Source organism: Oncorhynchus tshawytscha, linkage group LG24 (genome assembly GCF_018296145.1).
Source record: "Oncorhynchus tshawytscha isolate Ot180627B linkage group LG24, Otsh_v2.0, whole genome shotgun sequence".
Lineage (NCBI taxonomy): Eukaryota > Metazoa > Chordata > Actinopteri > Salmoniformes > Salmonidae > Oncorhynchus > Oncorhynchus tshawytscha.
The window spans coordinates 8,489,311-8,509,937 of record NC_056452.1 but is presented as its reverse complement, the minus strand read 5'-3'; the positions used below and the strand labels follow the sequence as shown (position 1 = coordinate 8,509,937).

The 20,627-nt window shown below is 39.8% G+C and overlaps 1 protein-coding gene, 2 long non-coding RNA genes and 1 pseudogene across 3 annotated transcripts; 1 reads left to right on the top strand and 3 right to left on the bottom strand.

Annotated features, from left to right (window-relative positions):
- Positions 1-879: 879 nt before the first annotated feature.
- On the bottom strand, positions 880-3,183 carry LOC112255713 (kelch domain-containing protein 1). The gene is made up of 5 exons (XM_042305734.1): positions 3,080-3,183; positions 2,901-2,973; positions 2,597-2,681; positions 2,293-2,345; positions 880-2,024 (listed from the first exon to the last, which is right to left on the bottom strand). Exons 1-5 carry the CDS (start codon positions 3,165-3,167, stop codon positions 1,889-1,891), a joined length of 435 nt encoding a protein of 144 aa, XP_042161668.1. The 5' UTR covers positions 3,168-3,183; the 3' UTR covers positions 880-1,888.
- A 376-nt stretch (positions 3,184-3,559) lies between these two features.
- On the bottom strand, positions 3,560-4,187 carry LOC121840734. Its single transcript, XR_006079864.1, has 3 exons — positions 3,988-4,187; positions 3,796-3,879; positions 3,560-3,641 (listed from the first exon to the last, which is right to left on the bottom strand). It is a non-coding gene; the product is annotated as an uncharacterized LOC121840734 (long non-coding RNA).
- Positions 4,188-4,250: 63 nt separating this feature from the next.
- LOC121840733 lies at positions 4,251-6,096 on the bottom strand. The gene is made up of 5 exons (XR_006079863.1): positions 5,975-6,096; positions 5,457-5,569; positions 5,194-5,264; positions 4,470-4,587; positions 4,251-4,365 (listed from the first exon to the last, which is right to left on the bottom strand). It is a non-coding gene; the product is annotated as an uncharacterized LOC121840733 (long non-coding RNA).
- A 433-nt stretch (positions 6,097-6,529) lies between these two features.
- LOC112256399 overlaps positions 6,530-20,627 on the top strand; it is a 30,966-nt pseudogene continuing 16,868 nt past the window's right edge.

Here is a 20,627-nt window from a genome sequence, read left to right as displayed (position 1 = left end):
GATCTGTGCTTCGACACAAATCCTGTCTCGGGGGTCTATGAACAATTCCTTCAACATCATGGTTTGGTTATTGCTCTGACATGCACTGTCAACAGTGGGACCTTTAAATAGACAGGTGTGTGCTTTTTCCAAATCAATGGAAACAGGATGTGTGTGCGCCTTTCCAAATGTCCATTCAATTGAATTTACCACAGGTAAACCCCAATCAAGTTGTAGAAACATCTCAAGGATGATGAATGGAAACAGGATGCACCTGAGCTCAATTTCAAATCTCATAGCTAAGGGTAGGAATACTTACAGTACCAGTCAAAAGTTTGGACACACCTACTCATTCAAGGGTTTTCTTTATTTTTACTATTTTCTACATTGTAGAATAATAGTAAAAACCATAAACTATGAAATAACACAGAATCATGTAGTAACCAAATAAGTGATAAACAAATCAAAATATTTTAGATTTTAGATTCTTCATAGCCACCCTTTGCCTTGATAGCTTTGCACACTCTTGACATTCTATCACCTAGCTTCATGAGGAATGCTTCTCCAACATTCTTGAAGGAGTTCCCACATATGCTGAGCATTTGTTGGCTGCTTTTCCTTCACTCTGCAGTGCAACTCATCCCAAACCATCTCAATTGGTTTGAGGTCAGGGGATTGTGGAGGACAGGCCATCTGATGTACTGTAGCACTCCATCACTCTCCTTGGTAAAATAGCCCTTACACAGCCTGGAGCTGTTTTGGGTCATTATCCTGTTGAAAAACAAATGATAGCCCCACTAAATGCAAACCAGATGTGATGGCGTATCGCTGCAGAATGCTGTGGTAGCCATGCTGGTTAAGTTTGCCTTGAATTCTAAATAAATCACTGACAGTGTCACCAGCAAAGCGCCATCACACCTCCTCCATGCTTCATGGTGGGAACCACACATGCGGAGATCATCCGTTCACCTACTCTGTTTCTCACAAAGAGATAGCAGTTGGAGCCAAAAATCTCCACATTTGGACTCAAAGGACAGATTTCCACCGCTCGTGTTTCTTGGCCCAAGTACGTCTCTTCTTCTTATTGGTGTCCTTTAGTAGTGGTTTCTTTGCAGCAAATCGACCATGAAGGCCGGATTTCACGCAGTCTCCTCTGAACAGGTGATGTTGAGATGTGTCTGTTACTTGAACTCTGAAGCATTTATTTGGGCTCCTATTTCTGAGGCGGTAACTAACTCATCCTCTGCAGCAGAGGTAACTCTGGGTCTTCCGTTCCTGTGGGGGTCCTCATGAGAGCCAGTTTCATCATAGTGCTTGATCGTTTTTGAAACTGTACTTGAAGGAACTTTTAAGTTCTTGAAATTTTCCAGATTGACTGACCATGTGTTAAAGTAATGATGGCTGTAACATAACATGTGGAAAAAGTTAAGGGGTCTGAATCATTTCTGAATGCCTTGTAAAATACACTAAGACATTTGACAATAAATCAATAATGTTTTGTAAGACAAATCGCCCCACATACAATGAAGGCCTTCTCAACAGTAATATGAGGAACATAGTCTGAACTCTGCATTATCAGTTTACTGTAGTCTACTTAAGCAATACGGCACCTCGGCGGTTGGTGGTATATGGCCAATATACCATGGCTAAGGGCTGTTCTTAGCACGATACAACGAGGAGTGCCTGAATAAGCCTTTAGCTGTGGTATATTGGCCATACACCACCAACCTCAGAGGTGCTTTATTGCTATTATAAACTGGTTACCAACGTAATTAGTAAAAATAAATGTTTTGTCATACATGTGGTATACAGTCTGATATACCATGGCTGTCAGCCAATGAGCATTCAGGACTCAAACCCCCTAGTTTATAATACTGAACATTTCCCTTAATATTTATATCTGACAATGCTATATTTTCTTTGTTGTCCGAAAAAATGATATTCTCTTCTGTACAGCTGGCAGTAGTTTTGGGGGCACAAATGGAAGCTGTTTTTCAAGCATCTTGCAGTTCTTCACATTCTTGGCTATGTAATCCTCACATATCCTGTGAGACATTTAAAAAAAACAGTTTAAGTATAGGCTAAGAGGGCATTGCATGCATTTGGTAGTTGTAGCTTACAATACTAAACTGTCACTGTGTTATAGCATCTATGTAACAGCAAAATAATAAATTCCATGAACTATTTGTATGGGGACCATTCTGCATATAGAATATTTTTTTGTTTTATCAGTCAACATGATTTCCAAAATGTCAGTGTCTTCTAGCTGAGAACAGATTCTCCCTCATTGAATTATCATAATTGATTAGTTACCGAAAGAGTGGGTAGGGCTGGGTCTGGAAAACAAGTGCATCATTGCAGTGACCCTGAAGAAAGGTGATAATGAAACAGTACCATAACAGCTCATTGTAAACATGTCTTCCATAATTCATGATACATGTTCCATAATTCATCAATGATCTGCTTATGAATTTTAATAATTTTACATTAACATAATACCAAGCAATTTCCTTCCTGTCACAAATGGTAAAATCATCCAATGTGAATGATTAGAGAAGATCCTTGAGTGGTTTCCATAGAAACAGAATGATTCTAAGGTGGTTTCCATTATACTTACTGTGTCTACTCGAAGGATGTAGTTGCAACTACCCCCAAACACAATGACATCAGAGTCTTTCCCTTGGCATGCTGTGTGCCACAACCTGAGGGTGGAAAATAAATAAAGGGTCAGATCATAGAATTACATGTAAAGTAAATCAAAGGATCTCTATGGGTCAGACAATGTGCTTACAGTTTTATCATTTGCACATTTTGGGTACATTCCTCAGACTTTAGATTGGAACATGTAATGCTATCCAATTTAGTAATTTAGTAATTTAGCTTGATTTAAACATGACACAAACAACTTGAACATGCACTACCTTGGTTTGTTCATGTATGGATGCTCAAACTCTCTCCATTTCTTCGTCCCAACATCAAATACCCAGCCATCGCCTGGAGAGATATCATTTATTTTTTAGAAAAGCGAATGCCATGTTTCCGTGGACCTTATTAAAGGTACAGAGGTAGGATTTTGAATCTGTACAGGTAAATGACTTACTCATTGGTTTGCAGTCTATACTCAGTCCTCCAAATAGAAACAAACCGCTGTCAGATATTGCAGTGAGGGTATGCCACGACCTTCCCATTGGCACATTGGATGCTGGTACTCTAGAAAAGCCATTTTGAAAGAACAGTTAAAAAAATAAAATCAAGCGTGTTGTGATCACAGTATAGAACAGGAAAGTAACCATTTTAAGTTGAGCATTTGAAAGAGTGAACAGTAAATGCGTACATTTCGTACCATGTCCATGATTCTAGATCTAGACAATAAAGGTCACTTGTCCTGGTTTCCTGAAAGTGAAAAGAAAAATGAAGATTTAAAACCAAATTTAAAAAACTTGAATTAAGTATGTATATTTAAACTTGTATGTACAATAAAAGATTTAATCCCACAAATGTTATTAGTAATACACTTTAGGATTTTTGTGTCTGTGTTTCAATGCAACCATGGAGAGGAGTCAAAATTAATAATTTCTCACCCTTATTCTGCCCCCACATACATATCCTTTGTGGCAAAGTGTTACACTGGCATGGGCAGCTCTCGGGTCAGGTGCACAACCCTGTAGACAGTAGATATCCACAAATAAAGTATAATATGTGCCTTGTATGTTCCATTCCTCAAATCATGTGATGTCATAGCACATTCTTAAGTTTATTGTATATGATATCATGTCTTTTTAAAAATAAATAAACACGTTCAATGTATCGTCTTACACTGGTATGTGGTTCACTCCAACTGGCTGATGTTGGGTCAAACATATGGACTTCATTGTTCCATCCCCAATAGATGTCATCCACCTACAGAGCACAGTATTACTAATCCATATAATAAAGTTAAAATAGTTAATAGTACTAGAAAATGTATTTATATGTTTGGCTATAATTGCACCCATAAGCAAAACTTACCCATGACACCTCGTCCATAAGGAAGCTTCTGTTGTTATTGATGTCATCAAGTTGCTTATGACCATATCCACCAAAGTAGATGAGCCTACAGAATAACCAAAACATATCCCAATCACAAGAGTTTAGTTTTACAGGGTAGCTGTGCACCCCCAACAATTTTTTTTAGATCACCACCAATAGTAAAATGGCAAGGTTCGATTTATAAATGTTCCTAATTAGGGCAGTACTGCCATGGGCATTGTTTTGTTTTTTAAAGAATGCTTGCCTGCCATTGAAAACCCAGCAAGAGAGCTTATCTCTGGGTGAGGGAGGGGAGCCACTCTTATGGTTAATTTTCCTCCAAGTGTATTTTCCATCCAGAAGATTGACACAGTAAAGCTGAAAACATACCATTTCAGCATGTAAATGTAAACAAAACAATGTAAGGCTTAGTAAGCTATTGAGGATTTTCACACATCCTTGCAAATGTACTGTACATTTACCTGGTTGGTCTGGCCGTTGTCATCGCATCCCCCAAATATGTACATGTCTCCATTCAGAGAGCAGCCACAGGTGCCTGACATGGGGGGCGGGACCTCACCTGACATCCTGCACATTTCCCTTCAGAATGGAGAATAAACAAACAAAACAGGGAAATGTAAGTTGCAGGGTGCAAAATTCACAAAAAGCATAGAGTACAGATATAAACACAAACCACTGACTAATAAACTTCTAGCAACTATGTAACAACATTGTAAATAACATGTAACAACCTCTAATGCAGAGCTCCATAATTATGAAATGTAGTGTTTACATCTCTCAAATGTTTCCCACTTGGCACAGATGTCAGCTCAACATTTAGTTTTGATTTACATTTGGTTGATATGAATTCAACATTATTATTATTTTTTTAAATAACCCTGTCATTGGATTTAGGTTAAACGTTGGGTGAAAAAATAACAAAATTCCCTGACGTCGATGCGTTTTTGCACATTGATTCAATGTCATCACATAGATTTTTTGTTGTTGAAATTAAATTATTCAACTTTTGCACTGAACCAACCCACTGGGCAAAAACTGGTTAAGTAAATTGTTGCGTGGTTGTTTTTTGATGGGTAGTCTGTAGTAGAAGATTCGAAATCAAGCTTAGTTCTCATAAGATATCAACTTCTCCATTCATGATCTTAGAAATGTGTTACTTTGTTAAAATTCCATTCATATTCTTACCATACACCTCTTTCTAAGTCATATAACCAGATTTCATCATTAGGTAGGAAAACTTCATCATCAGCAATTGACTGCAGAAAACAAGTAACATAGAATAGTAATTTGGCATCAATCAACATGCATAATCATTGAATATTTATTCATGATCCAAATAGAATGTTGGTGAAATGCAAAACATAAATGAAAGATAACACTATCCATTGGCAATGCTTGTCAAGACAGTTGCAGCCAGGTAGGCTTTCTGTTTGACAGTCTCTACTTACCACGTAGCCTCCCCACACGTAAAGGACATTTCTCTCAGTTAGAGCCGTATGACCACTTCGCTCACGGGCTACAAGCTCTGAACAGTGCTTTTCAATTGCAGAATCCATGAATGCTAAATAAAGGGAAAATAAAATAGGATACGTTGCCACATTGAAACAAATATCACTGTGTCAGGACATTATATGGTATCGTTGAAGAAATCTGCTCAGAGATCCGAGTTGCTCATTTTTTGTCAACACAGCGAAGAGAAGAGGATGGTAATTGAATAATTACAATTGGTCACGTCCTGTCGTCTCAAGATGTTTTTAATCAAGTGCAACAGCTTTCAGAGAAAACGAGTTTTTCTTTCCCTGATAAGCTTCAGGCAGGTTGTCCCAATTCAACCTAATAGTTGTTTTATTCTGCATTCGTTCTACACTGATGTGTTGTAAATATGAGAATATTATTGAGATATGATGAATAAACACATGGAGGATAGTACATTAATTAACATTCGAGTAATAATTTATATACTTACATGTCTGTGAATACGGGGTGTAGACTTCAAACAGCAAATCTCGGCATAATCGTGATTTGTACTATCTGGGATCCTTGGGACGTCCCTACCTAAACCCTAACCTAATAGCGGCAATCAGCATTAAAAACAATAAAGGCGTTCCCACTCATGGTTCTGTAAAAAGCCTAGTGATGGGGCTGGAGAAATGTAATCACTCTCAAATTAATTAACAGAGCTACGGGTGCGTTGGATTGACCATGTATGATATAAAACATTATAGTTTAATTATGTTTTTAGGCTATAAAGTGTTTGCTTTCATTTTCTTTGTTTAAAAACACATTTATAAATGATATTTTCCAATAATCAATGCATACATATCATTAATATGGATGTAAATTCATGTAGCAACTGCTGACTTCCCCTTTAACCTTTACCCTACCAATTTACGTTTCAACTTCAATGGGGACGTCCCAAAGATTCCAGATTGCAAAGACTGCAGACTAAAAATAAACTTGTGTAAAATTTTTGCTTTGGAGGAAGTGACGAAACATGTAGCCTATCGGCGGAAGTTAAGATTTAGGTCCAAATGTTTGATTGTTGAAGGAAGATTGGATTGACAATGAAGGTTCGCAAAGTCAAGACGAAAGTATCTGCTGGCTGCAAGATGCGGGGATTTATGCTTCGACCGTATGTTATTGTTTGTCAATCATGTTGTTCTTGACATTTGTTTACAGTAAATGTAACGGCTGCATTGCTAGTTAGAAGCCAAATTGGTCTGTTGTGTCAGTGTCATACCAAGAAGCTATGCTGGCCCAGACAGGATAGAGTGGCTAGGGTCAGTTGAAATCGCCAAGCGGGCTACATTTTGTGTTCTTGCATTGGACTTATATCGAATTCTGCTTATAATCATTGGATCTCCATTCGCCTTTCATTTACTGCGCCTTTCATTTACAATAATGCTAACTAAATGCCGAAAGTAGTACGCCCTACTCATTCAAGGGTTTTTCTTTTCTTAATTTTTTTTTGTATTTTCTACATTGTAGAATGAGAGTGAAGATATCTAAACTATGAAATAACACTTATGGAATCATGTAATAAACCATAAACAACGTTAAAATGCTGAGACTTCGAGATCATTGAGTTATTTTGGAATCTGTAGCCTGTCTGTTGCGACGTATCAGAACAATGGACAGCCCCCTACAGCAGTGCGGTTTAGATAGGCAATTACCCTATTACAAGCAGCCTATGTGAATGCAGCCGTACACACAGCTGCCTTACCACAATAATGCTAACTAAATGCTGAAAGTAGTAGGCTAGTTATTTATGCATGCAAACAAAAACTGTATAGCAGTTTGGCTTAGAATACCGACAACCTCGAACAGAACAAAACAGCGGTACATAGTAGTAAGCCTAGTAAACAAAATATCACCTCGATAAAGGCATGACACCAACTATATGTATTTTACATTAACAGTTAACAAACGCAGTAAATGAAAGGCCAATGGAAATCCAAATAACAAAAGCACAGCCTAATACAGTGAGATGCAGCCATGCTCAGCTGTTTTGCCAAATAAATGGGGTCATTTGGGTACTTGCGTTGGAATAAAATTGAATCCTGCTTATATCACGCTATACCACAAACACAAAAGTAAAAAAAAAAAAAAAAAAAAAAGCATTTGACCAAGAAGTGACAAGTCCAATGGCACACAATCTTGCGGCGCTCTATCAGCACAATGGACAGCGCTCTACACAATAAAGCAAGATTTTGATAAAACCAACCAGCTCGATTGTTTCAATCTTACCTTTTAAAGAGTTCCAGCTTCCTTGATGCTCTGTGGAATTTCCGGAGTAATTGATAATTCTATTCTCCCCAAATCTTGTAAGATCCCCCTCAAATGACAGTTTTATTAGTTGAGCTTTCGTCTGGTGTAGCGTGCTTCTACTCTGCTGACTGAACACATTTTTCAAAGTGGAAAATAAATTCTCGCATGTAGCTGTGGGACGCCCCAAAGTCAGTCCATGTTTCAGTGCAGAAAGCACAGTCGTTATAGTGGAGAGAGGCCCAGAGAATTGTTACAGGATAACAAGTGGGGTCCATTTGTTCTCATTGGAGCTAGACTGGGCGATTTCAGGCTGCAAAAACTGCAGCTCGACCATAAACTCAGCTTCCACCAAATCTTTTGTTGCTTAGATCCAGGTGTAGCTTTACATCTAGAAAGTAATGGCTCTCTGGGTCAAGGGCACACAACAGTGCCGCCACCAGTTGGCAGTTTCCTTTGCTGAATTGTTCTGACATTTCACCAATGACCACATCCAACGTGCTGAGGAACAATCTTTTACACTCAGTCTCTTTTCCTCTGTCCTGCTGTACTGTCCAGTGGATATATTTTCACATCCAGTAGGAACAATTTAATTTTGAATATCGTGTTACTTATGTGGTATTATGGGATATGGTGCTAAACACCTTGGCAGGTTCCTCGTTTTTTTGGAGAGTATATTTCATCATAGACAGAAAGTCCGCTGCCCCCCTCCCATCTTGATTCTTATCGTGTCCAATGTCCCCCTCAGTGGTTGCTGGTTTGAAACAAGGAACTCGATAATCACAATCGCTGACAAATACATCAAATCAAATCAAATTTATTTATATAGCCCTTCGTACATCAGCTGATATCTCAAAGTGCTGTACAGAAACCCAGCCTAAAACCCCAAACAGCAAGCAATGCAGGTGTAGAAGCACGGTGGCTAGGAAAAACTCCCTAGAAAGGCCAAAACCTAGGAAGAAACCTAGAGAGGAACCAGGCTATGTGGGGTGGCCAGTCCTCTTCTGGCTGTGCCGGGTGGAGATTATAACAGAACATGGCCAAGATGTTCAAATGTTCATAAATGACCAGCATGGTCGAATATAAATACATGAGATTTCTTGCCAGCTGCCGATCATTAACAAGTGTTGAAAGTGACACCAATGGTCCCAATAGCACTTCAAACTATGTTTTATTTCCACAGTGCAATGCTCTTTGCTTGATGCGTGTCTAGCAAATCCTTTGGTAATATCAATATCAGTCTTCCAGTTAGAATACCCAGCTTGGGTTGAAGACCTTGTCTGCGTTAGCATTGGACCCAAAACAGAACTTTCGACATGGGAAAACAAAATGCAGCATCTGCAGTAACCGAGTATTCTAGCCACTCTCTTCCTATTAGCTAGTTGTTATTAAAGGATTCTACACTAACCTGGGCTGGCTTCTCTGTTCCAAGCTCATCAGGAACAGTCAGGGGTGGAGGCGGCTGTGGAGCCATTATGGCAGCACTTGTGGAAGGGTGGGTATGCTCTGTACATGGAGCTAGCTGCAGCTCGGGAGCATCATCGCTGTTGGGCTTGGCGGCGGCCTCGGTGGTTTGATGCAGCTGCTCATCGCTCTCTTTCTCCTTTGTTTGGGTACATGGGCGAAGCCAATTTCTGATATCCATCGTGGCAGATTAGTTGGGTCAAGCTAGCTAAATAGACTAAAGCTAATAACGCTAACTCGTTTTATACCTAAGAGTGAAGCAGCCTCAACGGAAAACGTTGAAATCAAATATTACAGGAGGAGGTGTATCACATTATTCACTTAGCCAACGGAGTGTAAACCCAACGGAGTCACACCTAACCACCCAGTGGCTTTCCATAGCCCCCCAGCTCCAACCTGGTCTCAGAGCATTTTGTATTATTCTGTAAGTAAATCTGAGATACTCCATTTAGTATAATATGTTACGTTCGTATGGTATGTATCTATTTTTGTATATGTTACAAATTAGAATTTGTGTGATTTGTTACGAATTTGCAAAATGTACAATATTTGTTTGCCTTAACTGCAATATGTAACTTTTTGGACGACCTGACCAAATTCACAAATAAATGTTGAGTTATAGATCTGCCATTCTCATTGAAAGCATGTCTCAGAAGCAGTAGATCTGTTCTATGTGCACTATTTCTATGAGTTCCGTTCTTAAGTTTTGTTTTTGCGTCTTTTACTTTCGGTTTTGTACACCAGCTTCAAACAGCTGAAAATATATATTTTTGGTTATGGAAAATATTTTTCACAGCGGTTTAGATTGTGCAGAGAATCATTGTACTATAACTGTTTGTTTTACAAACTGAAATTATGCGAGCTATTCTTATTTTAGCAACCAGAAAATGGCGGTAGCGATTTCTGCATATTTAGCACCTTTTAAGTAACCTTCTGTCTTATGTAACCAAACATAACATATGATACTAATCTATATTGACTATGTTACGTCTAGTCTATGAATAAAGATTAAATAAATAAAAAAGACCAGGCTGCTTACACACACCACATCATGCCCTGTCTATTGTGCTGACACAGAGGAGCTGAGATACAGATCTTTTGCGGGCGCCAACCTCTAACTCAATCATTTGAACTTTTTTGCTATTTTATATAGGGACATAAAACTAAAACTGAGACGGCTAAAAATTTTAAACTGAAGGGGGCTAAGCCCCCTAGTGGCGCAGGGCCCGAGCTAGTCTTTGATCATGACTCTCAGTTCCATTATATTACACATACAGTACCAGTCCAAAGTTTGGACATGCCTACTCATTCTAAGGTTTTTTTTTTTTTTTTGTTCTACGTTGTGGAATGAGAGTGAAGTCATCTAAACTATGAAATAACACATATGGAATCATGTAGTAACCAAAACAATGTTAAACAGATCTAAATATATTTGAGATTCAAAGTATTCACCCTTTGCCTTGACAGCTTTGCACACTTTTGGCATTCTCTCAACCAGCTTCATGAGGTAGTCACTTGGAATGCACTTCAATTAACAGGTGTGCCTTGTTAAAAGTTAAACATTTGCAGAGATCATCCGTTCACCTACTCTGCGTCTCACAAAGACAAGGCGGTTGGAACCAAAAATCTGAAATTTGGACTCATCACACCAAAGGACAGATTTCCACTGGTTTTCAGGCTTCTATTGTGAAAGGGGAGAGAATAAGACTGCAAGTGGCTCAGCTGAAAGCCATGAGTTGTTTATCTCGCGTGGCCGTGCGCGCGACGTTCGTTCCCTTTCTATTGTCTGGTTGAAACATTGAATATTTATGATAACACCTTAAGGATTGATTAGAAACATCGTTTGACATGTTTCTATGAACTTTAATGGAACTTTTTTGACTTTTCGTCTGGACTTTGTGCTCACGTTTTGTGCATTTGAATTACTGGACTAAATGAGCGAACAAAAATGAGGTATTTGGACATAAAGATTAAATTTATCTAACAAAACAAACATTTATTGTCTAACATGGAGAACTGGGAGTGCCATCAGATGATGATCATCATTCATTTTCTCGCTATTTCTGACTTTTGTGACACCTCTCCTTGGCTGGAAAATGGTTGTATGGTTTTCTGTGGCTAGGTGCTGACCTAACATAATCGCATGGTGTGCTTTCGCTGTAAAGCCTTTTTGAAATCGGACACAGCGGCTGGATTAACAAGAAATGTATCTTTAATCCTATGTGTAACAATTGTATCTTTCATCAATGTTTATGATGAGTATTTCTGTAATTTGATGTGGCTCTCTGCAATTTCACCAGCTGTTTGTTTGAGACCATGCATTTCTGAACATAACGCGCCATTTTCAAATGAGGTTTTTGGACATAAAGACTAACTTTATCGAACAAAACAAACATTTATTGTGTAACATGGAGTCCTGGGAGTGCCACGAGATGAAGATCATCAAAGGTTAGTGATTAATTTTAATGCCATTTCTGACTTTTGTGACACCTCTTCTTGGCTGGAAAATATCTGTATGGTTTTTGTGGCTAGGCGCTGTCCTAACATAATCATATGGTGTGCTTTTGCTGTAAAGCCTTTTTGAAATTGGACACTGGTTGGATTAACAAGAATTGTATCTTTTAAAATGGTGTATAATACTTGTTTGAGGAATTTTAATTATGAGATTTCTGTTTTGAATTTGGCGCCCTGCAATTTCAGTGGTTGTTGGCCAGGTGTTCCGCTAGCGGAATCCCTGTCCCAGAAAGATTAAATCCATTAGATCAGTGTAGATGAAGGGGAGGAGACAGGTTAAATAAGTATTTTTAAGCCTTGAGCCAATTGAGACATGGATTGTGTATGTGTGCCATTTAGAGGAATGGGCAAGACAAAATATTTAACTGCCTTTGTATGGGGTGTGGTAGTAGGTGTCAGGTGCACTGGTTTGTGTCAAGAATTAATGCTGCTGGGTTTTTTCACACTCAATAGTTTCCCTCCTGCGTGTATCAAGAATGGTCCACCACCCAAAGGATATCCAGCCAGTCAACATGGGCCCGCATCCCTGTGGGACACCTTGTAAAACATGCCCTGACAAATTGAGGCTGTTTTGAGGGAAAATATTGCAACTCAATATTAGGAAGGTGTCCTTAATGTGTTGTACACTCAGTGTTTATGGGGGTAATGATGTAACTAAAACATTTGACTGCCATACGATTACAGCTGTCTGATGGGTGTTAATGGCTAGATGGGTAATGTTAAGCGTGGCACACACAAACCTTTACTTTGCGATACTTCCTCAATTCCCGACATGGAAGACAAAACGTCTTCTAAACTTCCATGTCTAGTTGTTGGGGATTTGTTGGAATTTAGGAATGTAGAAGTAATCCAACAGTATGTACGCGGTCATCTTGTCTATTTTAAATATTCTCTCATTGATCGAGATGGGTGAGTGTCATGACATGTAGCACTTTGGGCTGGACATCCACCTGTCTCAATGAATGAGAGAAGATTTGAAATGGACAAGATGGCGGCGTACACATTGTTGGATTACTTCATGGAGCAAAAAAGTATATATTTTTTAAACAGAGCATCAAACAAACTCCCTGCATTTGGACATGGCAGTTTAGAAGACTTGTTTCCTTCCAAGTTGGAATTGAGGAAGGATCACCAAATAAAGGTTGATGGAAAATTCAATGTGCTACTCTTAACATTACCTACCTAATAACGCCTATCAGCCAGCTGGAACAGTAATAATGGTCTGACTGGGCATATATATGTGTTGTTGTCCTCCAATGAAGCCTGCAGGTACATGGTGGAGGTGTTGGTCTGTCAATGAGCTGGAACTGGATGTCATCATCGATGAGTCTTTGATCACAACCACTAACATAATGTACACAATTCTCAATACAATCAGTTGTGAATTATGTCAATGATGTACTCCTCTTTTCTCCTGGACGGTGACCTCCAGTATGATTGAGCTGGCTGTGGTGGAGACTACTGTGCAGCACTCCAGCCAGTCGTGATGAAACCATATAAGTTGAGCAAGGTGTCATTCTCACAAGAACCAATTTCACATACATTCACTTGTCATCCCCCATATTTTCCTTGTCAATGTGAAATATAATTATTTTCAGAGATAACGTCTTCAACATCATTGGCCCTTTTGATGTGCCAAGATATATCTACAGTACGGAGAGGAAGAAGTTTGTACCGTAAGTATAAATGTGTGGGTTGACTTCAAGTCTGCATGGGTCATGGTCCAAATATTATACCAAATACACTCTAGAATAAATGTTCTTTCTAATGAAACCACCATATCAAGACATCCCTCAGTGAAGCTGTTTGTTCTTCCCCCAGCCTTACCATGACCACCCACTCTGCTCCATGTCTCTGTGGCTCAGCGAGGGACAAAGCAGAGTTCTTCAGGGAACGCTACACACTCCTACAGCAGGTCAGTTCGCTCCATTTTTTGGGCCTTTGAATGAATCCTATATTGCTGGTCTTTGATATACAAAAAAGTTCCCTGACACGCTGCTCTCTGTGAGGTTGTTGTAAGAGAAGGTGTTCCAAATCCACTTGCCAAATAAATGTAAAGTAAGTACATGATAGTGAAATGTGTACCATGATCCACATTGACACTTAGGCCATCGGCATGAGCTCTTCACCCCACCTGTAATAGAGGCAGGGCCGCTGCAGAAGAAAGCAGGAACACATTTCAGGTAATAACTCTGTTATAACTTAAGACACACTTTACGTGTTTAATCGATTTTATATAAGCTATGAGGACATTTTCCAGACTTTCCTCAAGTCTTGTGAATGGATTGCCCTGATCTTGATCTGTGCTTGTTTTCAGCTTAAGACTGTTGAAGCACTTTTAGGTAGTACGTCTAAGCTACGAGAGATCATTGTCTTGGGGATGGTCACACACGCTTAAAGAGGTGAGCAGCTAAAATCATGTTAAGGACTTTGAATTGGAAAATATAGTAATATCTGCAATACAAATGAATGAATATACACTACCGTTCAAAAGTTTGGGGTCACTTAGAAATGTCCTTGTTTTTGAAAGAAAAGCAAAAAAAATGTATCCATTAAAATAACATCAAATTGATCAGAAATACAGTGTAGACATTGTTAATAGTAAATGACTATTGTAGCTGGAAACAGCAGATTTCTTTGAATGGAATATCTACAGTGGGGAGAAAGTATTTGATACACTGCCGATTTTGCAGGTTTTCCTACTTACAAAGCATGTAGAGGTCTATAATTTTGATCATAGGTATACTTCAACTGTGAGAGACGGAATCTAAAACAAAAATCCAGAAAATCACATTGTATGATTTTAAGTAATTCATTTGCATTTTTTTGCATGACTTAAGTATTTGATACATCAGAAAAACAGAACTTAATATTTGGTACAGAAACCTTTGTTTGCAATTAGAGTTCATACGCTTCCTGTAGTTCTTGACCAGGTTTGCGCACGCTGCAGCAGTGTATCAAATACTTGTTCTCCCCATTGTACAGAGGCCCATTTATCAGCATCCATCACTCCTGTGTTCCAATGGCACGTTGTGTTAACTAATCCAAGTTTATAATTTTAAAAGGATAAATGATCATTAGAAAACCCTTTTGCAATTATGTTAGTACAGCTGAAAACTGTTGTCCTGATTAAAGAAGCAATAAAACGGGCCTTTAGACTAGTTGAGTATCTTTAGCATTAGCATTTGAGGGTTCGATTACAGGCTCAAAATGGCCAGAAACAAAGAACCTTCTTCTGAAACTCGTCAGTCTATTCTTGTTCTGAGAAATGAAGGTTATTCCATGCGAAAAATTGCCAAGAAACTGAAGATCTCGTACAACGCTGTGTACTACTCCCCTCACAGCTCAAACTGGCTCTAACCAGAATAGAAAGAGGAGGCCCCAGTGCACAACTGAGCAAGAGGACAAGTCCATTAGTGTCTAGATTGAGAAGCAGACACCTCAAGTCCTCAACTGGCAGCTCCATTTAAATAGTACCCGCAAAATAACAGTCTCAACGTCAACAGTGAAAAGGAGACTCTTGCATGCTGGCCTTAGGCTGTGGGGATCTTTTTCAGCGGCAGGGACTGGGAGACTAATCAGGATCGAGGGAAAGATTAATGGAGCAGACATACAAACAGATCCTTGATGAAAACATGCTCCAGAGCGCTCAGGACCTCAGACTGGGGCGAAGATTCACCTTCCAACAGGACAACGACCCTAGGCACATAGCCAAGACAACGCAGGAGTGGCTTCGGGACATGTCTCCTTGAGTGGCCCAGCCAGAGCTCGGACTTGAACCCGATTGACCATCTCTGGAGAGACCTGAAAATAGCTGTGCAGCAACGCTCCCCATCCAACCTGACAGAGCTTGAGGATCTGCAGAGAAGAATGGGAGAAACTCCCCAAATATAGGTGTGCCATCGAACCAGGGACTGGAATCGAACCAAGGACTGTAGTGACGCCACTTGCACTGAGATGCAGTGCCTTTGACCGCTGTGCCACTCGGGAGCCAATTATGGGGTATTGTCTGTAGATTGAGAGAAAAAAATATATTTACTCCATTTTAGAATAAGGCTGTAACGTAACAAAGTGTGGAAGAACTCAAGAGGTCTGAATACTACACACACACAGAGCGCGGCATATGTTTATTGTTGAAACCTGAACTAAAGACCTTGACAGTTTTTATATACTTTCAGTTTTATTTTGAATCCTCTAACAACAGATTTGTACCATGTCAGCTCGGGGTTTGAACTTGCAACCTTCCAGTTACTAGTCCAACGCTCTAACCACTAGGCTACCCTGCCGCCCCAGATTCTGTAGAGGGGGAGAGACGTGAAAGCCCAGCTAGCCTAGCTGGCTCTGCGGTCTCAAATGGAGGCCGCCATTGAACGTTTCCAAAGTTGCAGGAGCTGCGTTTACTTTGTTTTGTTCCGGGAAAATGTTGACTTTCAATGTAGTAACTGCTTGCTTGCAGAGGAATACAAGAGTGAAGTAGCTACTCTTAGCAAGCAAGTTACAAACCTACATAAGCTACTGGGGAATCCACGCCCACCTACTTTTTTCTTCCACACCAGTAGCTGGACACCGCTCTGGTCTGGTGGAAGTTTCACCGCCGTGTCGGCTCCCACAGCCGACTGGCCGGTGCTAAGGAGTGGGCCATCCCTGAAGGGGTCTCCCCCTTCCCTGGAGAACGGAGCTGATCTCGACCCAACCAACCAGCCATGGAGGTATGTCACTCGCCGTGGAAATCGAAGAAGGCGACCTCTGGCAACGGGGGTCTCCATGGAGATGTTGAGCCTGGAACTGACACAGACCAGAAACGGCTTTGCCTTCGTCCATGGTGGCTTCCCAATCAAGATCAGATCCGGAGGTACCTGCGTCTTCGTCCTCGGCTCTGTCTCCCTCTCCGGTGTCTTCGACCTCGGGTTCACCAGACCGTGAGGCTGCCTGAGAGACCGGCCCATTCAACATCACCAGCTGTCATCATAGGCAGCTCTACGGTGAGAAACATCTCGGTCCCCTTGGCAAATACCCTGTGCTACCTAGGAGCACGAGTACAGGACATAACAAGGCTGCTTCCGACTGTTCTACCACAGATGCCGGGAGCTGACACTGTCGTAGTCCATGTGTGGCTCAAACGACATTAGGAGGGCTAGCTCGGAACATTTGAAAATTGATTTTAAAGAACTGATTTTAGCATTAAAAGACAAAAAAAAACAGCCAATCATTTCAGGTCCAGTACCATCGTTGGGCGTGAAACTCATTTCAAGGCTGCTTTGAAACAGTGACAGGTAAATTATCCAAGACCAGCTCAGTTAATTCCTACCATTGTGACACTGAGTCGCCATAATGCTGCATCAAATGTACATGATCTTATGGGCATTGGCAAACACAATGTAAGTAATTTAATTGTACCCCTAATTGCACCGAATACATCTGTTTATCCTACAGCTATTGTAAGCCGTAATCATGAGCCTATAAACCAGAGTTACACTGTTAGCACTGAGCAATAGTAGTAAGACCACTTTATGCTGCTCATCCTGCACTATCAGCTCCAATGTAAATAACATAAGTAAGTCTACCTATGATAAGCTTCCCAGTAAAGCATTAAAAACAGTCAAGCAATCCAGAAGTGCTAAAAATAGCCCATATTAACATATAGGAAACAAGGTCCATGAGGTCAATAACTTGCTTGTAACAGATGACATTCATATTCTGAAACTCTGAAACTCACTTAGATCATACCTTTGATGATACAGTGGTAGCAATACATGGTTATAACATCTGCTGAAAAGACAAATGCCAACGGAGGCGGTGTTGCGGTCTATATTCAGAACCACATTCCTGTAAAGCTTAGAGACGATCTGTTAAATACTGTTGAAGTAATATGGCTACAGGTTCATCTGCCTCACCTAAAGCCCATTCTTGTGGGACGCTGCTATAGACCACCAAGTGCTAACAGTCAGTATCTGGATAATATGTGTGAAATGCTTGATAATGGATGCGATATCAACAGTGAAGTATATTTTCTGGGTGATTTTAAATATTGACTGGCACTCATCAAGCTACCCACTCAGGAAAAAGCTTCAAACTGTAATCAGTGACTGTAACCTGGATCAGGTTGTCAGTCAACCTACCAGGGTAGTTACAAACAGCACAGGAATTAAATCATCAACATGCATTGATCACATTTTTACTAACGCTGCAGATATTTGCTTTAAAGCAGTATCCAAATCCGTAGGATGTAGTGATCACAATATAATAGCCATATCTAGGAAAACCAAAGTGCCAAAGGCTGGGCCTAATATAGTGTATAAGAGGTCAATCAAGAAGTTTTGTAGTAAAGAATATTTGCTGGTCTGTGTGTAATGAGTGTAATGAGAAGCAACCAGACGCTGCACTTGACGAATTTATGAAACTACTTATTCCAGTTACTAATAAGCATGCACCCATTAAGAAAATGACTGTAAAAACTGTTAAATCCCCTTGGATAGATGAGGAATAGAAAGAGTATGGTTGAGAGGGATGAGGCAAAAGGTATGGCAATTAACTCTTCTGTACAGCACTTTGAGATATCAGCTGATGTACGAAGGGCTATATAAATAAATTTGATTTGATTTGCAGCCCAACTGATTGGCAAACATACTGCAAATTAAGAAATCATGTGACTAAAATAAATTAAAAGAAAAATAAACTACACCATGAAACGAAGATGAATGATAGTAAAAAGCTTTGGGGTACTTTAAATACACATTTTGGGAAAAAAAAATCAAACTCGGCTCCTTCATTCATTGAATCAGATGGCTCATTCATCACAAAGCCCACTGATATCGCAAACTACTTTAATGACTTTTTCATTGGCAAGATAAGCAACGAACACTGACACAACACACGAACTGACACAACACATCCAAGTATATTACACCAAATTATGAAAGACATGAATTGTACTTTTGAATTCTGTTAAGTCAGTGTGAAAGAGGTGACATTAGTGTGAAAGAGGTAACATAGACATTTTTTGTTATTGTCTATCAACAATGACAAGCCAACAGGGTCTGACAATCTGGATGGAAAATTACTGAGGATAATGGCAGACGATATTGCCACTCCTATTTGCCACATCTTCAGTTTAAGCCTACTAGAGAGCATGCCCCCTCAGGCCTGGAGCGAAGCTAAAGGCACTACTGTTCAGTCGTGTGGTCAGGTGCCACAAAAAAGGACGTAGGAAAATTGCAATTGGCTCAGAACAAGGCAGCACAGTTGGCCCTTGGAGGTACACAGAGAGCTAATATTAACATCTGTCTGAATTTGACACAGCTGTGTGGTCCCATGGTGTTTATAATTGCGTACTATTGTTTGTACAGGTGAACGTGGTACCTTCAGGCGTTTGGAAATTGCTCCCAAGGATGAACCAGACTTGTGGAGTTCTACAAAAAAAAATTGACTGATTTCTTTAGATTTTTCCCATGATGTCAAGCGAAGAGGTACTCAGTTGGAAGGTGGGCCTTGAAATACATCCACAGGTACACCTCCAATTGACTCAGGCTAATTGACATCATGTATCAGAATCTTCTAAAGCCATGACATTATTTACTGGAATTTTCCAAGCTGTTTAAAGGCACAGTCAACTTAGTGTATGTAAACTTCTGACCCACTGGAATAATGTCTGTAAACAACTGTTGGAAAAATTACTTGTGTCATGCACAAAGTAGATGTCCAAACCGACTTGCCAAGACATTTGTGGAGTGGTTGAAGAACGAGTTTTAATGACTCCAACCTAAGTGTATGTAAACTTTCGACTTCAACTGTATAAGTATCGTCTTCTTGACTAATAATTCGACATGGCCTACATAATGTCTCCTCGTCTGAAAATCAGTAGGTCTACTGAGTTGGGTGCAAGTTCTTTTAAAATGTTTTGAACTGTACAGTTGGCATTAAAAATAAATCCCCTTTTATAAATAATTCAAATAAAAAAACAATGAGAATGAAGTCTGGTTTGTGATGGTCTCTGACGTTTGGCTGGATAGTGTGGAGGTGCTGGAGAAAATCCACCTCATGTTCTCAGGTTTGTCCGATAACTTCTCACTCACAGAATAAGAATTCATATGGGGGTCTTTACCAGATTACTGTAAAGCACTTTGACAACTGTTTCTGTAAGAAGAGCTTTATAAATCAAATTGTATTGATTGATTGAAGCATTTATTAAAATCGTATGGTTAATGTTGACATTGGTCATTTATGTGTTTGTCCTACATTTCCATCTCAGAGATTTTGCAGTCTCCATACATCTGCTCAATATCAAATCCAACTTTATTTGTCACATGCGCCGAATACAGGTGTAGACCTTACCGTGAAATGCTTACTTACAAGCCCTTAACCAACAGTGCAGTTCAAGAAGAGTTAAGAAAAGATTGACCAAATAAACAAAAGTAAAAAATTATAAAAAGTGACACAATAAAATAACAATAATGAGGCTATTTACAGGGGGTACCGGTACCGAGTCAGTGTGCGGGGGTACACGTTAGTTGAAGTAATTTGTACATGTGGGTATGGGTGAAGTGACTATGCATCGATAATAAACAGAGAGTAGCAGCAGTGTACAAAACCAATGGGGAGGGGGTCAATGTAAATAGTCCGATGGCCATTTGATTAATATCTAGTTCTACTGCTCAATAGTATGGTCTGAAACAACCTTCTCATGTGTCCATTGTAGGATACGCAGATATGCCTCCCACCTGCTTCATCTTCTGCAGAAACTTCTCCCCGGCCCCCTATGGAAACACAAATCACTCAAAGGTAAAAAATGATTTTAAGTTAAAAAAATAAATCTTTAATGCCCTGCTTGTGAAGGTATCATTCTGACCTAGCAAATGGGTTATGACCGAAGCATTAAC